This window comes from Rhinoraja longicauda, chromosome 22 (genome assembly GCF_053455715.1).
Source record: "Rhinoraja longicauda isolate Sanriku21f chromosome 22, sRhiLon1.1, whole genome shotgun sequence".
In the NCBI taxonomy this organism is placed as follows: domain Eukaryota; kingdom Metazoa; phylum Chordata; class Chondrichthyes; order Rajiformes; family Arhynchobatidae; genus Rhinoraja; species Rhinoraja longicauda.
The window spans coordinates 31,176,344-31,200,201 of NC_135974.1; the positions used below are offsets into that span (position 1 = coordinate 31,176,344).

General features: G+C 41.5%; 1 protein-coding gene across 2 annotated transcripts in view; it reads right to left on the reverse strand.

Moving 5' to 3' along the window:
- Nucleotides 1-23,100, reverse strand: part of hnf4a (hepatocyte nuclear factor 4, alpha) — a 47,605-nt gene extending 24,505 nt beyond the window's left edge. For both annotated transcript variants that reach the window (XM_078419038.1, XM_078419039.1), the window contains exon 1: nt 22,861-23,100. In XM_078419038.1, coding sequence (XP_078275164.1) covers nt 22,861-22,975 — 115 coding nt within the window. In that variant the 5' untranslated portion in view covers nt 22,976-23,100. The remainder of the gene's footprint in view (nt 1-22,860) is intronic.
- Between the last annotated feature and the right edge of the window lie 758 nt (nt 23,101-23,858).

Here is a 23,858-nt window from a genome sequence, read left to right on the forward strand (position 1 = left end):
AGGGCGTTCAGCTGCGCTTAACACTGGAAGAACAATGTAGTTGAAATGTCCCAAAACTTGGACATTTTGATGGTTACTATCCATGCCAGTCCAATCTGGACAATATTTGGAAGTCAAATAATGGGGAGATGTATACAGTAAATATGTAAGGACACTGAAAACCCGATGTTCAAATTTTATCTTATTTCATCAATTGACTTTGAAATGGTTTGCAACTTGCAAAGACATGGTTCATTGGGCACGCATAAAAATTGAATCAAGCAACAATAAATGCAGGGTTACATCCAGGAGTGCCTTGCTGCCAGAGTTCACCGGAGCGCTGCTCCGGATCTGCTGTTAAAAAAAAGCCAAAATAAACAGCGGGGAATTTAACAGCCGCCGCTCTGGCGCCAGTGACAGCTCCGACACCTAAACAATTAGTACTGCAACACTGGGTACAACTGTACATCTAGAGGGGGCTCTTATGCATGAACTCTAGTATTGAAGTTGGGAGGTCATGTTACACTAGTACAAGACATTGGTGAGGCCACATTTAGAGTATTGTGTTCAATTTTGGCCAGCCTGTTGTCGGAACGATATTGTTAAACTGAAAAGGGTGCAGAGAAGGATGTTGCCAGGACTAGAGGGCCCAAGCTATAGGGGAGGTTGAACAGGCTAGGTCTTTATTCATGTAGGAAGGAACTGCAGATGCTGGTTTAAACCGAAGATAGACACAAATAACTGGAGTAACTCAACAGGTCAGACAGCATCTGTGGATGGGTCTCGACCCGAAACGTCACCTGTTCCTTTTCTCCAGAGATGCTGTCTGACCCGTTGAGGTACTCCAGCTTTTTGTGTCTATCTTAGGATTTCATTCCTTGGAGTGCAGGAGGATGAGGGGTGACCTTATAGTGGTGTATTAGATCGTGAGAGGAATAAATAGGGTAAACGCAGGAGTCTTTTACCCAGAATAGGGGAATCAAGAGCCAGTCTATTAACTTAATAAACACCAGTCACTCCAGATATAGGGGAAGGTCAAACCCGACCAAAATTGAAGGAAGTAATGAGTTAAATGTGAAAAGCCCTGAAAAATAATGCATCTATATTTCCATTAGCCATTTTACAAAATCCTTCTTGTAGAGCTGCAAGTGAACTCCAAAGATTTGGGGGTAATATATATAAATACTGGTAATAGACAAAAATTTGGCTAAAATGTGAGAAATAATCAATTCTGTCAGGGGCTATGGAAGTATTGAGTGAAGTACCAGGGTTTCTGCCGGGCATGTTTCTATTAATGTCCTAAGTTTGAAAACTCAGTGCAAACTATGCTAACAATTATAAACCAAAGGTAACAGAACTTGAGAAAGAAACTGAGGGGTCACAGTGGGAACGCCAAATTCAGTAGCATAACGTGCAAACTGAGACACTTTGCATAGAATAACAAGCTATAACAAGCCTCCATAGGGTCATACCGCATGGAAACAGGCCCTTCAGCCCAATTTGTCCGTACCGACCAACATGAACAGCACTGATATAATTAGCAGAGTGGCACAGTGGTTGAACTGCTGCCTCACAGCACCAGAGACCCGGGTTCGATCCTGACCATGGATGCTGTCTGTATGAAGTTTGTACATTCCCCCTGTGTCTGTGTCGTTTAAAAAAAAATAGATTTAGAGATACAGCGCAGAACCAGGCCCTTTGGCCCACCGGGTCCATGCCGCCCAGCGATCCACGCACCCTAACACTATCCTATAGCCACTAGGGACAATTTTTACATTTACCCAGCCAATTGACCTACATACCTGTACGTCTTTGGAGCGTGGGAGGAAACCGAAGATCTCGGAGAAAGCCCACACAGGTCACGGGGAGAACGTACAAACTCCGTACAGACGGCGCCCGTAGTCAGGATCGAACCTGAGTCTCCGGCGCTGCATTCGCTGTAAGGCAGCAACTCTACCGCTGCGCCACCGTGCCGCTCCGTTTTCTCTGGGTGTTCCGGTTTCCTCCCACATTCCAAAGATGTGCAGGTTTGTAGGTTAATTGGCTTCTGTAAATGGGTGACGTTTCGGGTTGAGACCCTTCTTCACCCATTCCTTCTTTCCAGAGATGCTGCCTGTCCCACTGAGTTACTCCAGCATTTTGTGTCTATCTCCGGTGTAAACCAGCATCTGCAATTCCTTCCTACACATAAGATTCCCATCGATGTATATATATATCGATTAATAAGTGGCCACATTCAATAGTGTGGGTTTGTTGAAGCCTGATCATGCTTGATTAACTTAATTTAAATTGAATGGAGGTTTGATTAAGGAAACGTGGTTAATATTGTATATTCGGATGTTGAAAATACATTAGTTGTGATATCTTTTGATAGATATTGTAGCATCAACAATGTGTGTAAGATTAAAGGTGAAATGGTAGCATGGATATTAAATTCACTGAGGAATAAAAAGCAGAGAACTTGGGAAAAAAAGAAGTTTTTTCAGCTGGAGAGAATTGTACAATGGTCAATTGTCAAGACTATGTGCATTCCAAAGACGTACAGGTTTGCAGGTTAATTGGCTTCAATAAAAATTGTAAATTGCCCCAGTGTGTAGGATAATACTAGTGAACGGGGATAGCTGGTCAGCATGGACTCGGTGGGCCGAAGGGCCTGTTTCCGCGCTGCATCTTTAATCTAAACTAAACTTGACTGTGACGTGGAGTTGACTGCACTGGGCATGAGTTCAGAATTGCAGATGAAGATTCAAAAGTGCAGTAAAGAGTGAGGAAATAATGACAGATTTGGAGGACAGCGAGATTGGTGAAATGGGAAGACATATAGCACTTGAAAATTAACGCAGTGATACCTTTTATTAGGAAGACTGAGGGGAGGCAGCATGAAGTAAACATATCATTTCTAAAAGGGAGACAGAAAGAGACTGCTCCGGGGATGTTCAAACACAGACCAGCAACGTGGAAAGGAACTGCAGATGCTGAATTCTTGAGCAAAACACAAGGTTACTCCAACTTAAAGGGTCAGACAGCATCTGTGGAGGGAATGGATAGGCGACGTTTCAGGTTGGGACCTTCCTTCAGACTGACTCCCTCCACAAATGGTGCCTGACCTGCTGAATTACTCTGGCTTTTTGTGTTTTTCTCAGACGATGGTGGAGAGAGTCAAAAACTTCAAATTCCTGGGCGTGCATATTCCCGAAGATCTTTCCTGGACCCAGCACACTGATGCAATTGTATATAAAGCACATCAGCGCCTCTACTTCCTGAGAAGATTAAGGGATTCGGTATGTCAAAGAGGATTCTCTTGAACTTCTACAGGCGTGCAGTAGAGAGCACATTGACCGGTTGCATCATGGCCCGGTTCGGCAACTTGAAAGTTCAGGAGCGTAAAAGACTGCAAAAAGTTGTGAACACTACCCAGTCCATCACCGGCTCTGACCTCCCCACCATCGAAGGGATTTATCGGAGTCGCTGCCTCAAAAAGGCAGCCGGCATCATCAGAGACCCACGCCACCCTGGCCACACACTCATTTCACCCCTGCCATCGGGAAGAAGGTACAGGAGTCTGAAAACTGTAACGTCCAGGTTCAGGAACAACTTCTTCCCTACAGCCATGTTGTTGTTGTTATTATTATTATTATTATTATTATTTACCATGTACTATGTTTACTCTGTTGTGCTGCAGCAAGTAAGCATTTCATTGTTCTATATCTGGGACATATGACAATAAAACAAGGGCGGCACGGTGGCGCAGCGGTAGAGTTGCTGCCTTACAGCGAACGCAGCGCCGGAGACTCAGGTTCGATCCTGACTACGGGCACCGCTCCAAAGACGTACAGATATGTAGGTTAATTGACTGGGTAAATGTAAAAATTGTTCCTAGTGTGTGTAGGGTAGTGTTAATGTGTGGGGATCGCTGGGCGGCGCGAACCCGGTGGGCTGAAGGGCCTGTTTCTGTGCTGTATCTCTAAATCTAAAAAAATCTAAATCTTGACCATCGAACAGTCCAGGAAAAGCTGAACAGCTTCTTAAAAAGCATATTGAGCCTTGACTTTATGACCAGGAGCATGGTGAACAAACGCCAAATGCTGCCAACTCTTTACAAGACGGTAGAAGCACTAAAACTGAGTTTGAGCACCAGATTTGAGAATGGATGTATAAAGCCTTAGAGAGTGTCCAGAGATTTATCAGAATTACTCGTGCAATAACATGTGCATTATTTGGCACATGCACTAATGTACAGTGAAATTAATTTTTGTATACAATTTAGTCCAAGTATCACTATACATAAGCACTTAGATACATATTAGGTAAGCATTTCAGCCACAGTTTAAATGTATAGTAGTAGTACACTAATACAATATACAGCGTCTTTTTATTCGCAAAATGCTGGAGTAACTCAGCAGGTCAGGCAGCATCTCAGGAGCGAAGGAATGGGTGACGTTTCGGGTCGAGACCCTTCTTCAGACTGATGTCAGGTGCCCGCCCACCTGACATCAGTCTGAAGAAGGGTCTCGACCCGAAACGTCACCCATTCCTTCTCTCCTGAGATGCTGCCTGACCTGCTGAGTTACTCCAGCATTTTGTGAATAAATACCTTCGATTTGTACCAGCATCTGCAGTTATTTTCTTACAGTATACTGCGTCACCAGTTTGGCACCATTTTCAAGTCCCAGTTGTTGTAAGTACAGGGATCTTGAAAAGACCATATTCCAGGGCTGCAACAGGTGCGTTATATCAAAAATCACCAGCACTTTTACACAGACTAGTGAGGGGGAAGAAAGGAATAAAATAACTGTGACTTCGCCAGATGAATTTCACAACCTCAGAAAACTTCAAAGTGATTTACAGTCAATTTAGCACTTATTAAAGAGCAGTTAGCATTATTAAATGGGAAATGCAGATGTCAGCTTTTATGCAACAAACTCCCAGAAACTGGAATTAATAATCTTGGGATTATGGGGAGGTGGGTGGTGCAGTGGTAGAGTTGCTGCCTTATAGTGCCATAGACCCGGGTTCGATCCTGACCACGGGTGCTGTCTGTACGGAGTTTGTATGTTCTTACTGTGACCGCGTGGGTTTTCTCCATCTGCTCCAGTTTCCTCAGGTAGATTTTTTTGACATTCCTATTTCCTGCACCACCTTAAGCAAACCAAGGCTTCTGGGTGAAAGTGTTGGTAAGGTGAGAAATGTTTATTGTGGAACTATTACAGGGGTCTTACAATAATTTTATATACAATTTTGCAAAGGGCAGATGAGAACTTGATTATTTTATTAGTCTGGGCTGAATTGAAGAAAATGGTGGTCACAACACTGAACACCCGGTAAAATAATAACCAGATATCAGGAGGGCAGGTCAAAAACATAAACAATATTCCAGTGTCCATTCATGCATGAGACCAAAGATAACTTTCCAGTTCTAAATGCTGGATGTGAAAAGAATATGTTCACCGCTCAGCCTGTTCATTCCTGATATTTTAGTTGGTTTAGTTTAGTTTAGAGATACAGTGCCCTTTGGCCCACCGAGTCTGCACCACATATTAACGCTATCCTACACTAGCGACAATTTTTCATTTATACCAAGCCAATTAACTTACAATACTATGCATCTTTGGAGTGTGGGAGGAAACCAAAGTTCTCGGAGAAAACCCACGCAGGTCACGGGGAGAAGGTACAAACTCCGCACAGACAGTACCCGTAGTCAGGATTGAACCTGGGTCTCTGGCGTTATAAGCGCTGTAAGGCAGCAACTTCACCCCTGCTCCACCGTGCTGCCCTTGTCAGTCTTGTTGACTGACTCACAAATCAATAGGATTAATATGGATAAAGTCAGGTCTTCAAACATCCTCATACACAAACACTGACTCTCCTCAAGGAACCTTTTATTATTCGTGAAGAAAGGAACTGCAGATGCTGGGTTATACTGAGGATGGACACCCTAAATGTCACTCATCCTTTTTTTCCAGAGATGCTGCCAGACCCGCTGAGTTACTCCAGCACTTTGTGTCTATCTTCAAGCCTCTTGTTATGCCTTTGGACCTCTCTGAGAATTGACGCCTCTACTCTGTAATGAAGAAATATTTCCTGAAATCACTTCGCATAGTACCTTAGACTTGCATATCCTTCTATCTCTTGTTTCATTTTAGGCAGCCTTCCATGTTAGCTATTCCTATACCTTTAGCAACAATATATCATTCAGATGCATCCTCTTCAGCTGATAAAATTTCAATGATTCAACTGAAGGCACGACATGCTGGGGTGTCTCAGCAGGTCAGGCAGGATCCATGGAGTAAATGGATAGGTGACGTTTTGGGTGGGGACCCTTCTTCAGGCTCTCAGCAGCATTCAGCATCTGCGGTTCCATGTTTCCTCATTTCAATTACTCATTTCTCATAACTTGGCCTCGATATATAATGGTTCCCCTGATTTCACTATTTGAATGCCTCATTTTTAATGAGCTGAACTGGCTTCAAAGTGGATTCTGCTGTTGACAATACTGTTTGATTATGAATTTCTCTGACTTTTATGGCTTTCTAATTAAACATGCTATTAGCTTTGTTACCTGTAGTTTTACATTGCTTGGGAATTGAGACCAAATTGAGTTCAGTGCACAATACAATCTAGATATTGTGTGTAGGAAGGAACTGCAGATGCTGGGTTAAACAGAAGATAGACACAAAATAAGAAGTGTCTCGACCTGAAACATCACCCATTTCTTCTCTCCAGAGATGCTGCCTGTCCCGCTGAGTTACTCCAGCATTTTGAGACAATCTAGATATCCTTCTATTTCATATTTGGCTAACATGACACCACTCAAGGAGTATGGTCTTATGTGCAACATTTATCAGAATTGAAATATCCAAAGGAACACCATTCAAAATTCTTTTTTTGGACTTCTTTCCCATTTGTCTCTTTTGGGTCACAAATATCTGCTTATTTTACTTTTCGACTTTAGAAATACAGCGTGGAAACAGGACCTTCGGCCCACCGAGTCCAAGCTGACCAACGATCACCCCATACACTAACACTATCCCACACACACAAGGAACACTTTGCAATTTTACTGAAGCCAATTAACCTACAAGCCTGTACGTTTTGGGAGTGTGGGAGGAAACCGGAGCACCCGGAGAAAACCCACAATGGTCACAAGGAGAAGATACAAACTCTGTACATACAGCACCTGTAGTCAGGTATTTATTCACAAAATGCCGGAGTAACTCAGCAGGTCAGGCAGCATCTCAGGAGAGAAGGAATGGGTGACGTTTCGGGTCGAGACCCTTCTTCAGACTGATGTCAGGCGGCGGGACGAAGGAAGTATATAGGTGGAGACAGGAAGTTAGAGGGAGATCTGGGAAGGGGGAGGGGAAGAGAGGGACAGAGGAACTATCTAAAGTTAGTTAGATAGTAGTCAGGATCTGTAGTCAGGATCGACCCCGGGTCTCTGGCACTGTAAGGCAGCAGCTCTACCGCTGCACCACTGTGCTGCCCTAATCTATGCAGTAAAATGCAACATATTTGTGTAATGTTGATAAAGACTCAGCCACAATCAATCTTCCAAGAGAAATTACAACTCAGAATGGCCATGACCTCTGTACAAAGCAGCAGCCATCATTAGGAAGAAACCTGTCCATTTATCTTCATAGGAATAGCTCTTGTCGCTAAAACTTTCTGCCTTATTCATATCATCATATCATCATATATCTACAGCCGGAAACAGGCCTTTTCGGCCCTCCAAGTCCGTGCCGCCCAGTGATCCCCGTACATTAACACTATCCTACACCCACTAGGGACAATTTTTTACATTTACCCAGCCAATTAACCTACATACCTGTACGTCTTTGGAGTGTGGGAGGAAACCGAAGATCTCGGAGAAAACCCACGCAGGTCACGGGGAGAACGTACAAACTCCTTACAGTGCAGCACCCGTAGTCAGGATCGAACCTGTGTCTCCGGCGCTGCATTCGCTGTAAAGCAGCAACTCTACCGCTGCGCTACCGTGCCGCCCATATATTCACATATATGTTACATTTGTGATAATTAATGGCATTGGTTTACTACTGTTATGAGTGTAGAGATAAAGTGAAAAATCTTTTGTGGGCTATCCGTTCAAACCATATTACAAATTAGTACAATTATGTCTCCAATTTTCTATTATCTCCAAACTTACAGCTGCAACTTGAGGGAAGAAATATTCTGAGCAACAGAGCAAAATGTACCTTTGAATTGCAACTCTTAAAACACCAAATGGTTGGAGTAGCTAAATGTGACTGATGCAGTCTAGGATATAGCAGATGCTCAGACAGAAGGCCTATCTTCAGCTAACAGTTTACTTATTTATCTATTTATTCACTTCTCTATGTTCTAGTAATCCCTGTAAAGCGTCTTTGAGTGTTTGAAAAGCGCTATATAAATGTAATGCATTATTATTATTATTATTATAACAATACCAAAGGCCAGAAAAACACCTAGATCCTCGTCCTAGCTTTAGGAAAAGCAAGGTTTTAAGTAAAACTGATAATGAAGATGCCAAAAGACGTGTGAAATAAAGTAGGTAAATCTGATGTGGTTTAGTTATATTTGTATATATTGTTATATTTAGTTATATTCTTTTTATTTAGTCAGTCCTTCTTTTGGCACTATAGATGAGGCACTATATACTATAGTAGGCACTGCTGATGAGACTAGGATAATTTGCTCGATCCTTAACTCCCTTCTTACTGTATATGTCTGTGGGGAGTTTGCATGTTCTCCCAGTGACTATGTGAGTTTCCTCCCATGTGAGTGGCTCCAGTTTCCTCGCACATCCTAAAGACGTGCGGCTTGTAGGTTAATTGGAGTCTGTAAACTGCCCTCCATTGTGTAGGAGTGGGATAACTTAGTGGGATAACTTAGAACTCGTGGTCAGTTTAGTTTATTGTCATGTGCACCGTGGTGCACTGAAAAGCTTTTGTTGCGTGCTAAACAAATCAGTGGAAAGACAACACATGATTATGATCGAGCCATTTACGGTGTACAGATACATAATAAGGAAATAACGTTTAGTGCAAGGTAAATCCAGTGAAGTCCGATCAAAGATAGTACGAAGGTCACCAATGAGGGAGTTCTAGCTAGTATTTCTATAGTAATGTGAATGGGTGATCAGCGTGGAGTCGGTCGGCCGAAGGGTCTGTTTCGATGCTGCATCTCTAAACTAAACTAAACCATTTCAGAGGCATAGGTCTAATCAAAGATAGCAGATTTCCTTCCCAGAGGGATATTAGTAAACCAGATGGGTTTTTAAGGATAGTCTAATAGTATCAAGGTATCAGTTATCATGATTTTAGCTCAGTTTAATTAACTGAATTTAAATACTCCAGTTACCATGACGTTTTAAGTATGTATTTGCATCATTAGAGTTGTAGTGGTAAGTTATTAAATAATTGTAACCATTTCACAACTACATGTACGGTGTGTCTCAATTTGGGCTAATAACATATAACTTAAAATCTGATGGGAAAAACTTTAGGCGATATGAAGGTGACAATTAAAAAGAAGTTCAAGCTACATACAAAGTTTAAGTATATATTGAAACATAGATGCAAGAGTAGGCCATTCGGCCCTTCGAGCCAGCACCGCCATTCAATATGATCATGGCTGATCATCCAAAATCAGTACCCCGTTCCTGCTTTCCTAATATTGTAATCCTAATATTAACGTTAAACATTTTTCCTATTTGTCCACCAGTTTTTAATAATGTTCTTATAACACTTTGGCATCATTCATTGTAGAAGGATATAAGAGTTGAAATGGAAATGAGGAGAAAAGTTATTGATGGCTATTTGTGTTGTTTAATTAACCTATGTGTAACAAACATAGGATTCAATTTTTGTTGGTTTGTTAGGAAAGATGTGCTGTTTCTATTACACTGTGATCCCACTTTCTCAAATAACGTACAGGGCAATGACACGAAGTGCCACTACAGTACAAATAAATGAACACAAGTATCAATACTGAAGATAACGCAAAGAACTATACATTACTCATTAAAATTAGCTGGCTGACTGTGACTTCCCAAATTTGTCAGATTTCGGTTTTCTCTCGAAAGATCTCAATTTGGAGAGAGAGCATTTTTTTTCCAAGTTGCTGGAAGTGAGACATGATATAGATCGAATGTTTCAAATCCAAGTCAATATCGTCAAAACAAATAGAGGATTTTCAAAAGGTAACAAAGCTCGGGAGATAGACACAAAAAGCTGGACAAACTCAGCGGGTCAGACAGCATCTCCGGAGAAAAGGAATAGGTGACGTTTCGGGTCGGGAACCTTCTTCAGACCCTTCTTCTGAAGTTACTCCAGCTTTTTGTGTACATCTTTGCTTTAAACCAGCACCTGCAGTTCCATCCTGCACAAAGCAAGGGAATCTGTCAAACTATAAAAAAGCCAGCTTACAGAGTCTTCAGGTAGCTTTTAATGATGCCATGAGGATACTACTTAAGAGACCTAGATGATGTAGTGCAAGTGAAATGCTTGTGGCTGCAGGAGTTAATACCCTACAAGCCGTGCTAAGAAATTTAATGTATAAATTTATTTGCCGAATTAATTACTCTGAAAATGAGATCATCTTGGCATTGTCACTAATAAGGTTTAGTACCACACGCTACCAATCACAGTTGTGGAGACATTGGTATCGTTGTATCGTTGTTGATCACTGATGGCTGATGCTTTAAACCATGCATTGTGCTTGTATGTAATTTATTGTGCTTTTGTTAGTAATTTGTTAGTAACATACTGTGCTTATGTAACTTATTTTTCTTCTGTATGTTTATTATATGTAATGTCTTGGCTTTTATCTGGACCTTGAGTCTGTAATAAAGTATTGATTGATTGATTGATTGATTGATTGATTGATTGATTGATTGATTGATTGATTGATTGATTGATTGATTGATTGATTGATTGATTGATTGATTGATTGATTGATTGATTGATTGATTGATTGATTGATTGATTGATTGATTGATTGATTGATTGATTGATTGATTGATTGATTGATTGATTGATTGATTGATTGATTGATTAACTTGGGAAGTATGTCTCAGAAACAAATAAGGGGCTGGTTAAAGGATGGTAGATATTAAACAGCAGCATAAAACATCAAAAGGGTGTTGTGAATAAGTTTTAGAAATGCTGTCCTGGAAAATTGCAGTACTTCAAAAATAATTCTGTGAATTCACCTACATTAAAAAAAAAAAGACACAAAGTGCTGCAGTAACTCAGCGGGTTAAGCAGCATCTCTGGAGAACATGGAGGGGTGAAATTTTGGGTCCCGACCTGACCCGCCGAATAACTCCAGCACTTTGTGTCTTTTTTCGTAAACCACCATCTGCAGTTGCTTGTTTCTACGTAAAAAAGAATCTACTTTAACTGGTAAGTTTTATTTCATCTGATTTCGAAGACAGCTGAGTTACTTCTGCATTTGGTGTCTATCTACAGTGAGAAGATATTGTTTTGTGTGCTATCCAATGGAATAGTATAATGATTTAATAATTCTGGGGTGAGGGGGATTGAATGCCAATGATGAGATGAGGGTGGAAACAGCAGGGAATGTGGTGGAGTCACATTGCACTTGTTGTAGGCGAATTGTGTGTGAAGGAACGGTGGTGGAGAGAGTGGGAACGAGAGGGAAAGCTATGCTTAGAGTAGTTGTCAGCTTACTCTGGCATATTTTGTGAGCACATTTCTGAATTGATCGATTGGATGGAGTTCTCAGCTTTGACGAAGACAACAGGAACTACTACCTGCTTTACTGCACCAAAATGTTTAGGCAAGTCTGTAATAAAAAGGAACTGCCGATACTGGTTAATACCTAAGATAGACATAAAATGCTGGAGTAACTCAGTGGATCAGGCAGGTAATGTATATTGTCTATATAATATAATTATACAACATAGTATTTTAAATAATTACAAAGTATATAACTTATCAAAAGGTATAAACATATATGTTTTGTATAGGAAGGAACTGCAGGTGCTGGATTATACTGAATATAGACACAAAAGGAATGGGTGACATTTTGGGTCGAGACCCTTCTCCGTACCTCGACCCGAAGCATCACCATTCCTTCTATCCAGAGATGCTGCCTGTCCCGTTGAGTTACTCCAGCATTCTATATCTACCTTAGGCATATATGTTTTGTTCGATATTTCCAGCACCTGTAGTATTTTGATTCTGACCAGCAGTCACAAAACTACTACTTGAAATCTTAATCAATTAAATGCTATTCTTTAATGTGTCTTTAAAAACTACTTTCACCTCCCCATGCTCTAATCCAATATACAAACCCAGATAAAAATAATTGACTGTAATTATTCTCAGAACTGAAATGGTTGCAGAAATTGTCAATAAAAACATATAGCCTGACAATCTTATCACACAATAAATCCCGATTAAGATCTTTAAAAAAAAGGTTTGTCTGATTGGAATCCACTCCTAACTTGATGTTATAGGTGAAACTCAGCATTGACAATAAAGCATAGATACCACATAAATAGCAAGATCATCATTTGGTAAAGTAAATAAACACACTGAAGGTTAATTTATTACCACAGATAACACACACAGATTCGGGCACACAGTTAACCATTGCTTGATGGAGATTTTTAGATGTTGGGATCTTAGCACAAGCATTTAAAGTGAATATTTTTCTTATTTCCCAAGTTGTTGAATGCATTGCAACTAACAACTTGTGTGAGGGAGGAGACAAAGTCTCGAACACTGTAGGGCACTTATTCTAATAATATGTTTACAGAATATTATACGGATGATTAATAAAGTAGAATTTTACAAGAAAGTATTCCTTTAACTCAAAATGGAGATACAAGGAACGGCAGATAAAAGGATGCAAAGTGCTGGAGTAATTCAGCGGGTCAGACAGTATTTCTTGTGAAAAAGGATGGGTGATGTTTCGGGTCGGAAACCTTCTTCAGACTCAAGAAGAGATTCTCCAGAGATGCTGCCAAATCCGCTGAGTTACTCCAGCACTTTGGTGTCCATCTTCTGGATAAACCAGCGTCCGCAGTTCATTCCTACACATCTCTGGTGGATGTGGATTGATGATGATTCGGGTTGAGAACCTTCTTCAGACCTGCAGATGCCGGTATACAAAAAAAAACACAAAGTGCTGGAGTACCTCAACAGGGGTCAGGCAACATTAGAGATGCTGTCTGACCCGCTGAGTTACTCCAGCACTTTGTGCTTATTCCTTTAACTCAAAATCTTTGTACTGCCACTTTCATAATTTTGTTTAAAAAATTGGACCGGAAAACGATATTTTGCAAATTGTCTTGCATTATCGGAGGGCAACATGTTTGGGCTAGATGCAGCATTGTTCAGGCTCAGAAACAACGTTTGTGTTGTTTAATACCTGCCTTTAATCTTGCAGTTAGTGTCCACTAGAGCACTTCCATAAGCAATTCCCAAAATCTTTTGAATGAGGCAATCTCTGTCAATTTACGAAAACGTTAGTGGGGGATTTCCTAATCTCCTGGAAAGGAATTAAATTGTTGGCATTTTGTTGTGCTCAGACCTTATCTCAACACATGCATATTTTTCTTGCTTATCCCCGTAAATATCATCTATGAAAATGTATCTGAGAAGATATTAGACTTTACTTTAGACTTTAGAGATATAGCGCGGAAACAGGCCCTTCAGCCCACTGACTCCGCGCCGACCAGCGACCACACTGTACACGAGCACTATACTACACAATAGGGATAATTTACATTCATTTTACCGAAGACAATTAACCTACAAACCTGCATGTCTTTGGAGTGTGGGAGGAAACCGGAGCACCCAGACAAAACCCACACAGGTCACGGGGAGAAGGTACAAACACTGTACAGACAGCGCCAGTAGTCAGGATTGCACCTGGGCCTCTGGCGCTGTTAGGCAGTAGCTCTACCGCTGTGCCACTGTGCCACAACTGTGCCCCTGTTCCCCTGCGCTCCTGTTCCCCTGCGCCACTCTGCCACTGTGCCACAACTGTGCAGCCCAAAGATGTACAGGTTGGAAGGTTCATGGGCTTTGGTAATAATTGTAAATTGTCCATAGTCTCTTTCCGGTCAAATTTATTAAACCAGATTAATAATAATCACGTGCAGTCTTTCCGCTGACTGGATAACAGGCAACAAAAAAGCTTTTTGCTGTACCTTGGTACATGTGACAATAAACTAAATTAAACTAAACATTAAAAAAAACACGATTTAGTACTTTCTTTGATGGCCTGGATCTCGCAGTCAGTGCAAAATGATGGTTTTCACTGCAGATCTCAAAGAGAGTTCCCCACAAAGAAATGGCCATCTCCGTGACATGACATTCTCTCTCTCCAATGTTTCTTTCAACAATAACTCTGTCTCCCCGACATCTAGCAAGAGTAACGCCATCAGGCAGACTGACGAACTGATCATCCTGTAAAATTCTCATGGACAACAAAGAAGCTAAAGCATAATTTTCACAAGTTCACAAGTTATAGGAGTAGAATTAGGCCTCTCAGCCCATCAGGTCTACTCTGCCATTCAATCATGGCTGATCTCTGCCTCCTAATCCCATTTTCTTGCTTTCTCCCCATAACCCTTGCCACCCGTTCTAATCAAGATTTTGTCCATCTCTGCCTTAAAAATATCCACTGACATGGCCTCCACAGCCCTCTGTGGCAATGAGTTCCACAGATTAACTACCCACTGACTAAAGAAGTTCCTCCTCACCACCTTTCTAAAAGAGCACCCTTTAATTCTGAGACTATGACCTCTGGTCCTAGACTCTCCCACCAGTGGAAACATCCTCTCCACATCCACTCTATCAATGCCTTTCATTATTCTGTACGTTTCAGAGATCCCCCCCTCAACCTTCTAAACTCCAGCAAATGGAGGCACAGTACTTTCATCATATGCAAACCCATTCATTCCTGAAATCATTTTATCACCTTACAAAGGGAGTGAAATAAAATTTGGGACAGGACCAAAAGATTAGTGCTGAAACTGGAGAATCAGAGCACACAAATTATTTTAAAACGCTCTAAAGGTATGTCAGTTCACAAATGTAAAATCAGCTTTTAGGAGCAGAATGCCGTTAAAACTCTGTTATGCAACATTCAAGAGGAAGCAAGGTTTTGCGGTTTTTTTACTCCGAGTTTAGTTTGTGAATGGTTTAAGTTTTCAAGGTTTTCTTTGACTTTTACCTCTTATGCTGGAGAGGATACAACAGCAGCGAAACTTAAAGACCAACACTGCGTGTGCTGTCTGTACGGAGTTTGTACGTTCTCCCCGTGACCGGCATGGGTTTTCTCTGAGATCTTCGGTTTCCTTCCTCACTCCAAAGACGTGCAGGTTTGTAGGTTAATTGACTTGGTATAATTGTAAATTGTCCTTGGTGTGTGCAAATAGTGTTAATGCGGGGGGGATTGCTGGTTGGTGCAGACTTGGTGGGCCGAAGGGCCTGTTTCTGCGCTGTATCTCTAAAACAAACTAAACAAAATTAAATCTGGATTGTCATATGGACCACTGGGTTCACACACACTACAGAAACAGCTGTCTAGTTTAGTTTGGTTTAGTTTAGAGATACAGCGCAGAAACAGGCCCTTCGACCCAACGAGTCCGCGCCGACCAGCGATCCCCGTACACTAGCGCTATCCAACATACAAGGGACAATTTACAATTTTTACTGCAGCCAATTAACTTACAAACCTGTCTGACTTAGGAGTGTGGGAGGAAACTGGAGCTCCCGGAGGAAGCCATGCAGGTCACGGGGAGAACGTACAAACTCCATACAGACAGCACCCGTAGTCAGGATCGAACCCAAGGACTCTGGCGTTGTAAGGCAGCAACTCTACCGCTGCGCCACTGTGCCGCCCCTTACTTGTTGTTCGTCCTTCGGGTTCGAAGATGACCATGACTTCACTTTCAGTTGGAGGATTGGTGACTGTGGGTCCGGATCCAGGCCGAGAAGGCACGCCCACACGTAGGACACAGGTGGATGGGTGCTGCAGTGGAAGTGGAGGTAGCCCGGACCTTGCGCGCGGTGCGTTTCCTCTGGGCCTCTGCAGTACGTCTGTTTTCTGCTGCATGGGCTCCTGTGGTGAGCTTGCTACGCCAAGTTGGACGGTCCAGAGCAAGAGACTCCCAAGTGCTGAGGTTGATGTCCAAGTCTTTGAGGGACACTTTGAGGCAGTCCTTAAACCGTTTCTTAAACAGTACAATGACAAAAACTGCTGATCATTGCAGAGATCTGCAGATGTTTGTGGTGCATAACATTGACCGATTGCCTTTGTGTCAGATTAATTTTTGAATGTTATGACTTTTTCCACTTCTTTTGCTTTTATCGCATGTCCAACTATGTCTTAAGGTTGATGAAGGTTTCTGCCTTTACCACACTTCTCGACAGAAAGTTTCAAAACCATATTTCACTCTGGGAGCAAAAAATATCCTCACCTCCTGTCACGTTCGTTTATAAATTATACTAAATCTGTCAGCCATTACTGGTGTAACTGTTCAACACTACCGTATCATTTTGGGAAGTTTCCCAACCTTATTGGGTATTTTAAAGCAGAGATTTACAGATTCTTGATCAGTAAGGGTGTGAAAGGTTACAGGGAGAAGGCAGGAGAAGGGGAGTTGAAAGGGAAAGATAGATCAACCGTAATTGAATGGCAGAGTAGACTCGATGGACCAAATGGCATATTTCGGCTCCTATAACTTATAAACATGAACTTATTTACTTTTCTACTAACGGAAATATATCTTTCATATCTGCTATATGTAGGGTTGCCAACTGTTCCTTATTAGCCGCGACATCCTGTATATTGGGCTAAATTGGTTTGTCCCGTACGGGACCGCCCTTGTCCTGAATTAAGCCCGGGGAGTGCTGAAGGCCCGGGGGCCACTGTAGGCCTGGACAGTGTAGGCCCGGAGGCCTGGGCGCCGCCTGACGGAGGTTGCGTGGCAACTCGCCTCCCGGTCTGGGCGGACACCATTGGTGGAGCGGGAGCACGTGGCCGCTGGCTGGGTGAGGTCACGTGGGGCGCGGGGGGATGACATCACCGTTTGTCCCTTATTTGGGAGATGAGAAAGTTGGCACCCCTAGCTGTATGTAACCCTGCTTATATATATATTGCATATATTGACATAATCTTATTTTTTCTTCCTCATAATCAGTTAGCTTGTTCTCTCTGATCAGATGCTGTGACCTCCCGTTTGAAGATTTGCACCCCAAGATTATCGACCAGAAGACTGCACTCCCAAGACTCCACTAAAGACACAATTTTGCCCCAAAACAGGTGACTGGCATTCTCAGGATCAGGGGATGGAAATGCAACGGTATAATAGACAAATGATTAGAAATATCTATGTCAATTATAGAAAACATAGAAAACATAGAAAATAGGTGCAGGAGGAGGCCATTTGGCCCTTCAAGCCAGCACCGCCATTCATTGTGATCATGGTTGATCATCCACAATCAGTAACCCGTGCCTGCCTTCTCCCCATATCCCTTGATTCCGCTAGCCCCAAGAGCTCCATCTAACTCTCTTTTAAATTCATCCAGTGAATTGGCCTCCACTGCCTTCTGTGGCAGAAAATTCCACAAATTCACAAACTCTCTGGGTGAAAAAGTTTTTTCTCATCTCAGTTTTAAATGGTGTCCCCTTTATTCTTAGACTGTGGCCCCTGGTTCTGGACTCCCCCAACATTGGGAAATTTTTTCCTGCATCTAGCTTGTCCAGTCCTTTTATGTTTCTATAAGATCCCCTCTCATCCTTCTAAATTCCAGTGAATACAAGCCCATTCTTTACAATCTCTCCTCATATGACAGTCTCGCCATCACGGAGATTAACCTTGTGAACCTACACTGCACTGCCTCAATAGCAAGGATGTCCTTCCACAAATTAGGAGACCAATTCATTTCATTTCTCCACTGTTTATGACTGTAGCCTGGGCCATTTCTTTCAAACCAAAGTGACTTTACTCAACTTTAGAATCCAAGACTAAAACCATACTGTTCTTTCCAAATTCTTTATGAGCAAAAATAGTCAAGATACTTCAAAGCATCATCTGAAGAAGTTGTCTTGACCCAAAATGTCACCCATTCCTTCTCTCCAGAGATGCTGCCTGCCCACTGAGTTACTCCAGCTTTTTGTGTCTAGAAAGCTTTTAAACTTTGGGGTAAGATGTCATTCCTACACTTGCAGGAAAGCAAAGAAAGCAAAGAGTGGGGATAAATGGGTCCCTTTCGGAATGGCAGGCAGTGACCAGTGGGGTACCGCAAGGTTCGGTGCTGGGACCCCAGCTATTTACGATATACATTAATGACTTAGATGAAGGGATTAAAAGTACCATTAGCAAATTTGCAGATGATACTAAGCTGGGGGGTAGTGTGAATTGTGAGGAAGATGCAATAAGGCTGCAAGGTGACTTGGACAGGTTGTGTGAGTGGGCGGATACATGGCAGATGTATCATCCTTCTAAATTTAATGTAGATAAGTGTGAGGTTATTCACTTTGGAAGTAAGAATAGAAAGGCAGATTATTATCTGAATGGTGTCAAGTTAGGAAGAGGGGATGTTCAACGAGATCTGGGTGTCCTAGTGCATCAGTCACTGAAAGGAAGCATGCAGGTACAGCAGGCAGTGAAGAAAGCCAATGGAATGTTGGCCTTCGTAACAAGAGGAGTTGAGTATAGGAGCAAAGAGGTCCTTCTACATTTGTACCGGGCCCTGGTGAGACCGCACCTGGAGTACTGTGTGCAGTTTTGGTCTCCAAATTTGAGGAAGGATATTCTTGCTATTGAGGGCGTGCAGCGTAGGTTCACTAGGTTAATTCCCGGAATGGCGGGACTGTCGTATGTTGAAAGGCTGGAGCAATTAGGCTTGTATACACTGAAATTTAGAAGGATGAGGGGGATCGTATTGAAACATATAAGATAATCAGGGGATTGGACACATTAGAGGCAGGAAACATGTTCCCAATGTTGGGGGAGTCCAGAACAAGGGGCCACAGTTTAAGAATAAGGGGTAGGCCATTTAGAACGGAGATGAGGAAGAACTTTTTCAGTCAGAGAGTGGTGAAGGTGTGGAATTCTCTGCCTCAGAAGGCAGTGGAGGCCGGTTCGTTGGATGCTTTCAAGAGAGAGCTGGATAGAGCTCTTAAGGATAGCGGAGTGAGGGGGTATGGGGAGAAGGCAGGAACGGGGTACTGATTGAGAGTGATCAGCCATGATCGCATTGAATGGCGGTGCTGGCTCGAAGGGCTGAATGGCCTACTCCTGCACCTATTGTCTATTGTCTATTGTCTATTGCATATAACTATATAATAAATGTGTAATATAAAAGTTCAGTGTGTGTATATATATACACACACGTATATGTGCACATAAAAAACAAACAATAATAATGCAATAATAACAATAATAGTCTCTGTAGTTCCGAGCTTATTTGAGGTTGATGTGTTTAATAGCATAATGACTGTCGGGAGGAAGCTGTTCCTGAACCTGGACGTTACTGTTTTCAGGCTCCTGTACCTTCTTTCCGATGGCAGGGGTGAAATGAGTGTGTGGCCAGGGTGGTGTGGGTCTCTGATGATGCCTTTCTGAGGCAGCGACTCCAGTAAATCCCTTTGATGGCGGGGATGTCAGAAACCGTATGGACTGGGCAGTGCTCACAACTTTTTGCAGTCTTCTTCACTCCTGGGCGTTCAAGTTGCCGAACGAGGCTGGCTGATTCGGCAACTACTTAGCGAAAAACAGATTTATGCCGCTGTGTTTGAACCATCCTATCGACAACGAGAGAGCGGCCCTAAGCTACTATCTACCTCACCAAAGACCCTCGGATTATCTTTAATTGGACTTTACTGGACTTTATCATGCACTAAACGTTATTCCCTTATCCTGTATCTATACCCTATGGATGCCTCGATTGTAATTGATTGTGACAATGGATGTCAAACGCAGAGCCTGGGGTATATCAGCAGGGGCTCTCTGATTTAATTGTTGGGCCAAAGCTAGAAATAACTGTGCAACACATTTACGAGAAGGTCTTAGAGCAAAGTCTTCGAAGTACTAATGGTTAATATAGCAAAAGAAGGGCTTAGAGCAAAGAGTCTTCAAAGTACTAATGTTTAATATAGCAAAAGAAGGGCTTAGAGCAAAGAGTCTTCGAAGTACTAATGGTTAATATAGCAAAACAGTTGTATAGGTTGGAAAATTAAGAAATTATTGCATGCTTCTGCCATGGACCATAAGACATAGGAGCAGAATTAGACCATTTGGCTCATCAACTCCACCATTCAAACATGCCTGATCTATTTTTCCCTCTCAACCCCATTCTCCTGCCTTCTTCCCGTAACCTTCAACACCCTTCAACACCTTTACTAATCAAGAACCTGTCAATCTCCACTTTAAAAATACCCAATGTCTTGGCCGTCTGTGGCATTGAATTCCACAGATTCACTCCAGTCTGTCTCAAGAAATTCCTCCTCATCTCCATTCTGAAGGTACATCCTTTTATCCTGAGTCTGTTCCCTCTGGTTCTAGCCTCTCTCACTAGTGGACACATCTTTTCCACGTCCACTCTCACTCTGGGACAGGGCTACATATAAAGTGTTAGAATCAAGCTAAAAAATAAGTTAATAGATGTAATTTACTGACTGGGAATGAAACATGCCTGTGAAGGAAATTGGTGCCACTAATTCACCTAAATGAGTAAAGACAAGCCCTGGTTTCAAAACTACCCAATGGTCATACAAACATTTTGAAATGTTATGGAAACTTGCAAAGCAGATTTTTTTGGAATAGATTTATATATCTTTAACTCACTCCATTGTAGGTCAGCTGGTATTGCTATCGGCATGAAGCAATTTATCTTATTGACAAGCTTACAAGTAGACAGAGCTATCTCATGCAAAGATTTGTGCTATCTAAAGACATCAACGGACAGTGAAAACTTAAAGACAAACTTGGCTACCAAACATCCAAATTAAGGCGGAATATGCAAATACACTAACTACAATGAGGTAATTAACTAATAAAATGAATGCTTGTTAAAATCTACTGTCAACTCTAACTTCAAACAATAGCTGTTGTCCTCGATTTAAGGCGTGGAACCATTTTTCATTCCAATGTGCTTCCATATCAAACTGTAATGTGGTTGCTACTCATCAATGATCATTTTGTCGCCTTTTATTAAGCTATTTGAAGACTTTCAGCAGAATTTGTAGAGCATTATTTAAAGAGGGTAATTTAGGCAGACAAGATGTGAGATTTTACATCAATGAAAAGGTTCTGATTGATGTGTTGTTATGATTTGATTTTTGTTTAATCGGTAAATGTAACCTAATCATTAGTGCCGTATCTGGTCATGTCTGATGGATTATGTTTTAATCACTGCAATACATTACATGGATACAATAAGAATGTGTCAGTTGAAATGATTCTGTAAATATTATTTACGTAGAGGCATTTCTAAGCACGTTTTACAATTAAATTTAAACAATTCTCTTTAATGTCTGAAACATATTTCATTTACAGCTTTTAAATGACCTGATAAATAATCAGCGGAGCCTGTAAAATATGGATTATCCCGTAGATTATCCTGTAAAACACATGGATTATCCCGAATTTATTTTGCTCACTGAACTAAACTAAACTAAAACTAAACCAATAAACTAAATTAAATAGGAGTTAAAATTGAAGTTAGAGAGTTTAGTATGTAGATTTTGAGACCAGAGTTAACACGTTTTTCACTTTTAATTATTCTTGGTGATTCAAACATAATGCATACCCATCACGGGCGGCACGGTGGCACAAAGGTAGAGTTGCTGCCTTACAGCACTTGCAGCGCCGGAGATCTAGGTTCGATCCCGACTTCGGGTGCTGTCTGTACGGAGTTTGTAAGTTCTCCCCGTGACCTGCGTGGGTTTTCTCCGAGATCTTCAGTTACCTCCCACACTCCAAAGACGTACAGGTTTGTAGGCTAATTGACTTGGTATAGGTATAAATTGTCCCTAGTGTGTGTAGGATAATGTTAATGTGCTGGGATCACTGGTCGGTGCAGACTCGGTGGGCCGAAGGGCCTGTTTCCGCGCTGTATCTCTAAACTAAACTAAACATATTCATGGTGCTCTCATTCTGAAGGGATACCAAATTAATCAATAATCTATGAAAGTTAATTTCAGTGGAAAACCCACCATGCCATCCCTGATACTGAGGACATCCCTTCAGAAGTAAACTCTGTACGCAATTGCTACACAAGATTTGGGTGAGAAAATCTAATTTCAGATAAATATTTGAATCAATGAACTAGACAGGAGGTTAGAAATAAGGTGGGAGGTCGTAATAAATTGAATGATATAGATGTCGGAAGGTACTGGAAATGCTGGTTTACACTGCTGGAGTAACTCAGCTGAGTTACTCCAAGAATCTTGTGTCTATATTTAATGATATAAGTGTCCAGCTCACGATTTATTTGGACAGTCATTACGAAAATTGGTAGTCAAGTAATTGAATATGACTTTTTTTAACGCATTCACAGCTTCTTGAAAGTATAAATATTGGAATTCATGTTCTTACCTTGCTTAGTAATTAAAAACATCAAAATACTAATGACTTTCTAAGCAAGCTGAAACCTTGTGAAAGTGTCAACAGATTTTATCAATTATTTTGCAGTAGGCCACCAAAGTGTGAAATTGACTTTTGAACGCATGAAGCAGATGAGAATCCGCCCGACTGCAGCTTAACCGAGCTCTAGATTGATTTTTCAACTTTGCTGATTACTCAGGAACAAACAGAAAAAGCCACGCTTTGGAGAGTCGTCCCGAGTATCAAATATAATCCCGCAAACTGCCAGTAAAACATGAGGAACTCACCGTTACCCATTGCCAGCACTTGCATGTTCTCAAACTCCAGAGTTGTGTAAGCAGGATCTAAGGCAGCTGTGTAATCTGGCAGATCCATTTCTATCAGAGCTTTCGACAAGCGCATTGTGACCAAAACTCCACAATCCCCACCTTCAGTGAACGGCTCTGATGTGCCAAGCTTACATTGACCGAGTCTCGATCAGCAATGATGTTTAACAAACATTTTACTGAAATGAAGCACAGACTACTAGTGATATATGCTGATGAGGGGTGGAGGGATTTTCATGTTAATATTTAATCTCTTCTTCTATCAATATGTTGTTTTAAAGGCACTGATTTCTGAAGCAGCTTATTATTTAATGACATGCAGTTTGCTGATCTCAGCTACTGTTTGATTAATAATTGTTAACAAAAGATGATTGGACGAAGCAGAAATGATATTCTATTTTCTTTCCCAACTGTCCTCTATCTGCCATTGCTAAACAACACCAGGAAACAAGATGAAAGGAGGGTAAAGTGAGTTTCTATAAGGAATATAACAAAGATTTTATAGACTGCGTGTTTCGGATAAGGGAGAAACTTTACTCTGAAAGACACGACAGGCTCAAAAACCTCAAATTTCCTATTTATTATTAATATAAAACAATTTGTGTTGAAATTCTTACAGCCCAGAGTTCGTAATGAACTTGTGTGGCATTCAGGCTCAAAATGATGCAAAGTGAAATAAAGCTCATAGCACTGTTGTTCATTGTCAATAACCGTGCTTTAAAATCCTCCTATCTAACCACGGTTCATCGTTAAATGATTTGGCTGTCTTACCCTGAAGTTGCTTTCAGTGATAGGATACTTTTTTGATGTTTTACACAATAAAACACAAAAATGGTTGTGAAAAGTCCCTGATCTAAGTTTTGTAATAGGTAAGTCAGTGTGAAGTAGGTTCTGGGACAGTGCCTTTAATTGCACATCTCCCTTTCATACAGTAATCATTAATGGTTCAATTTTGATCC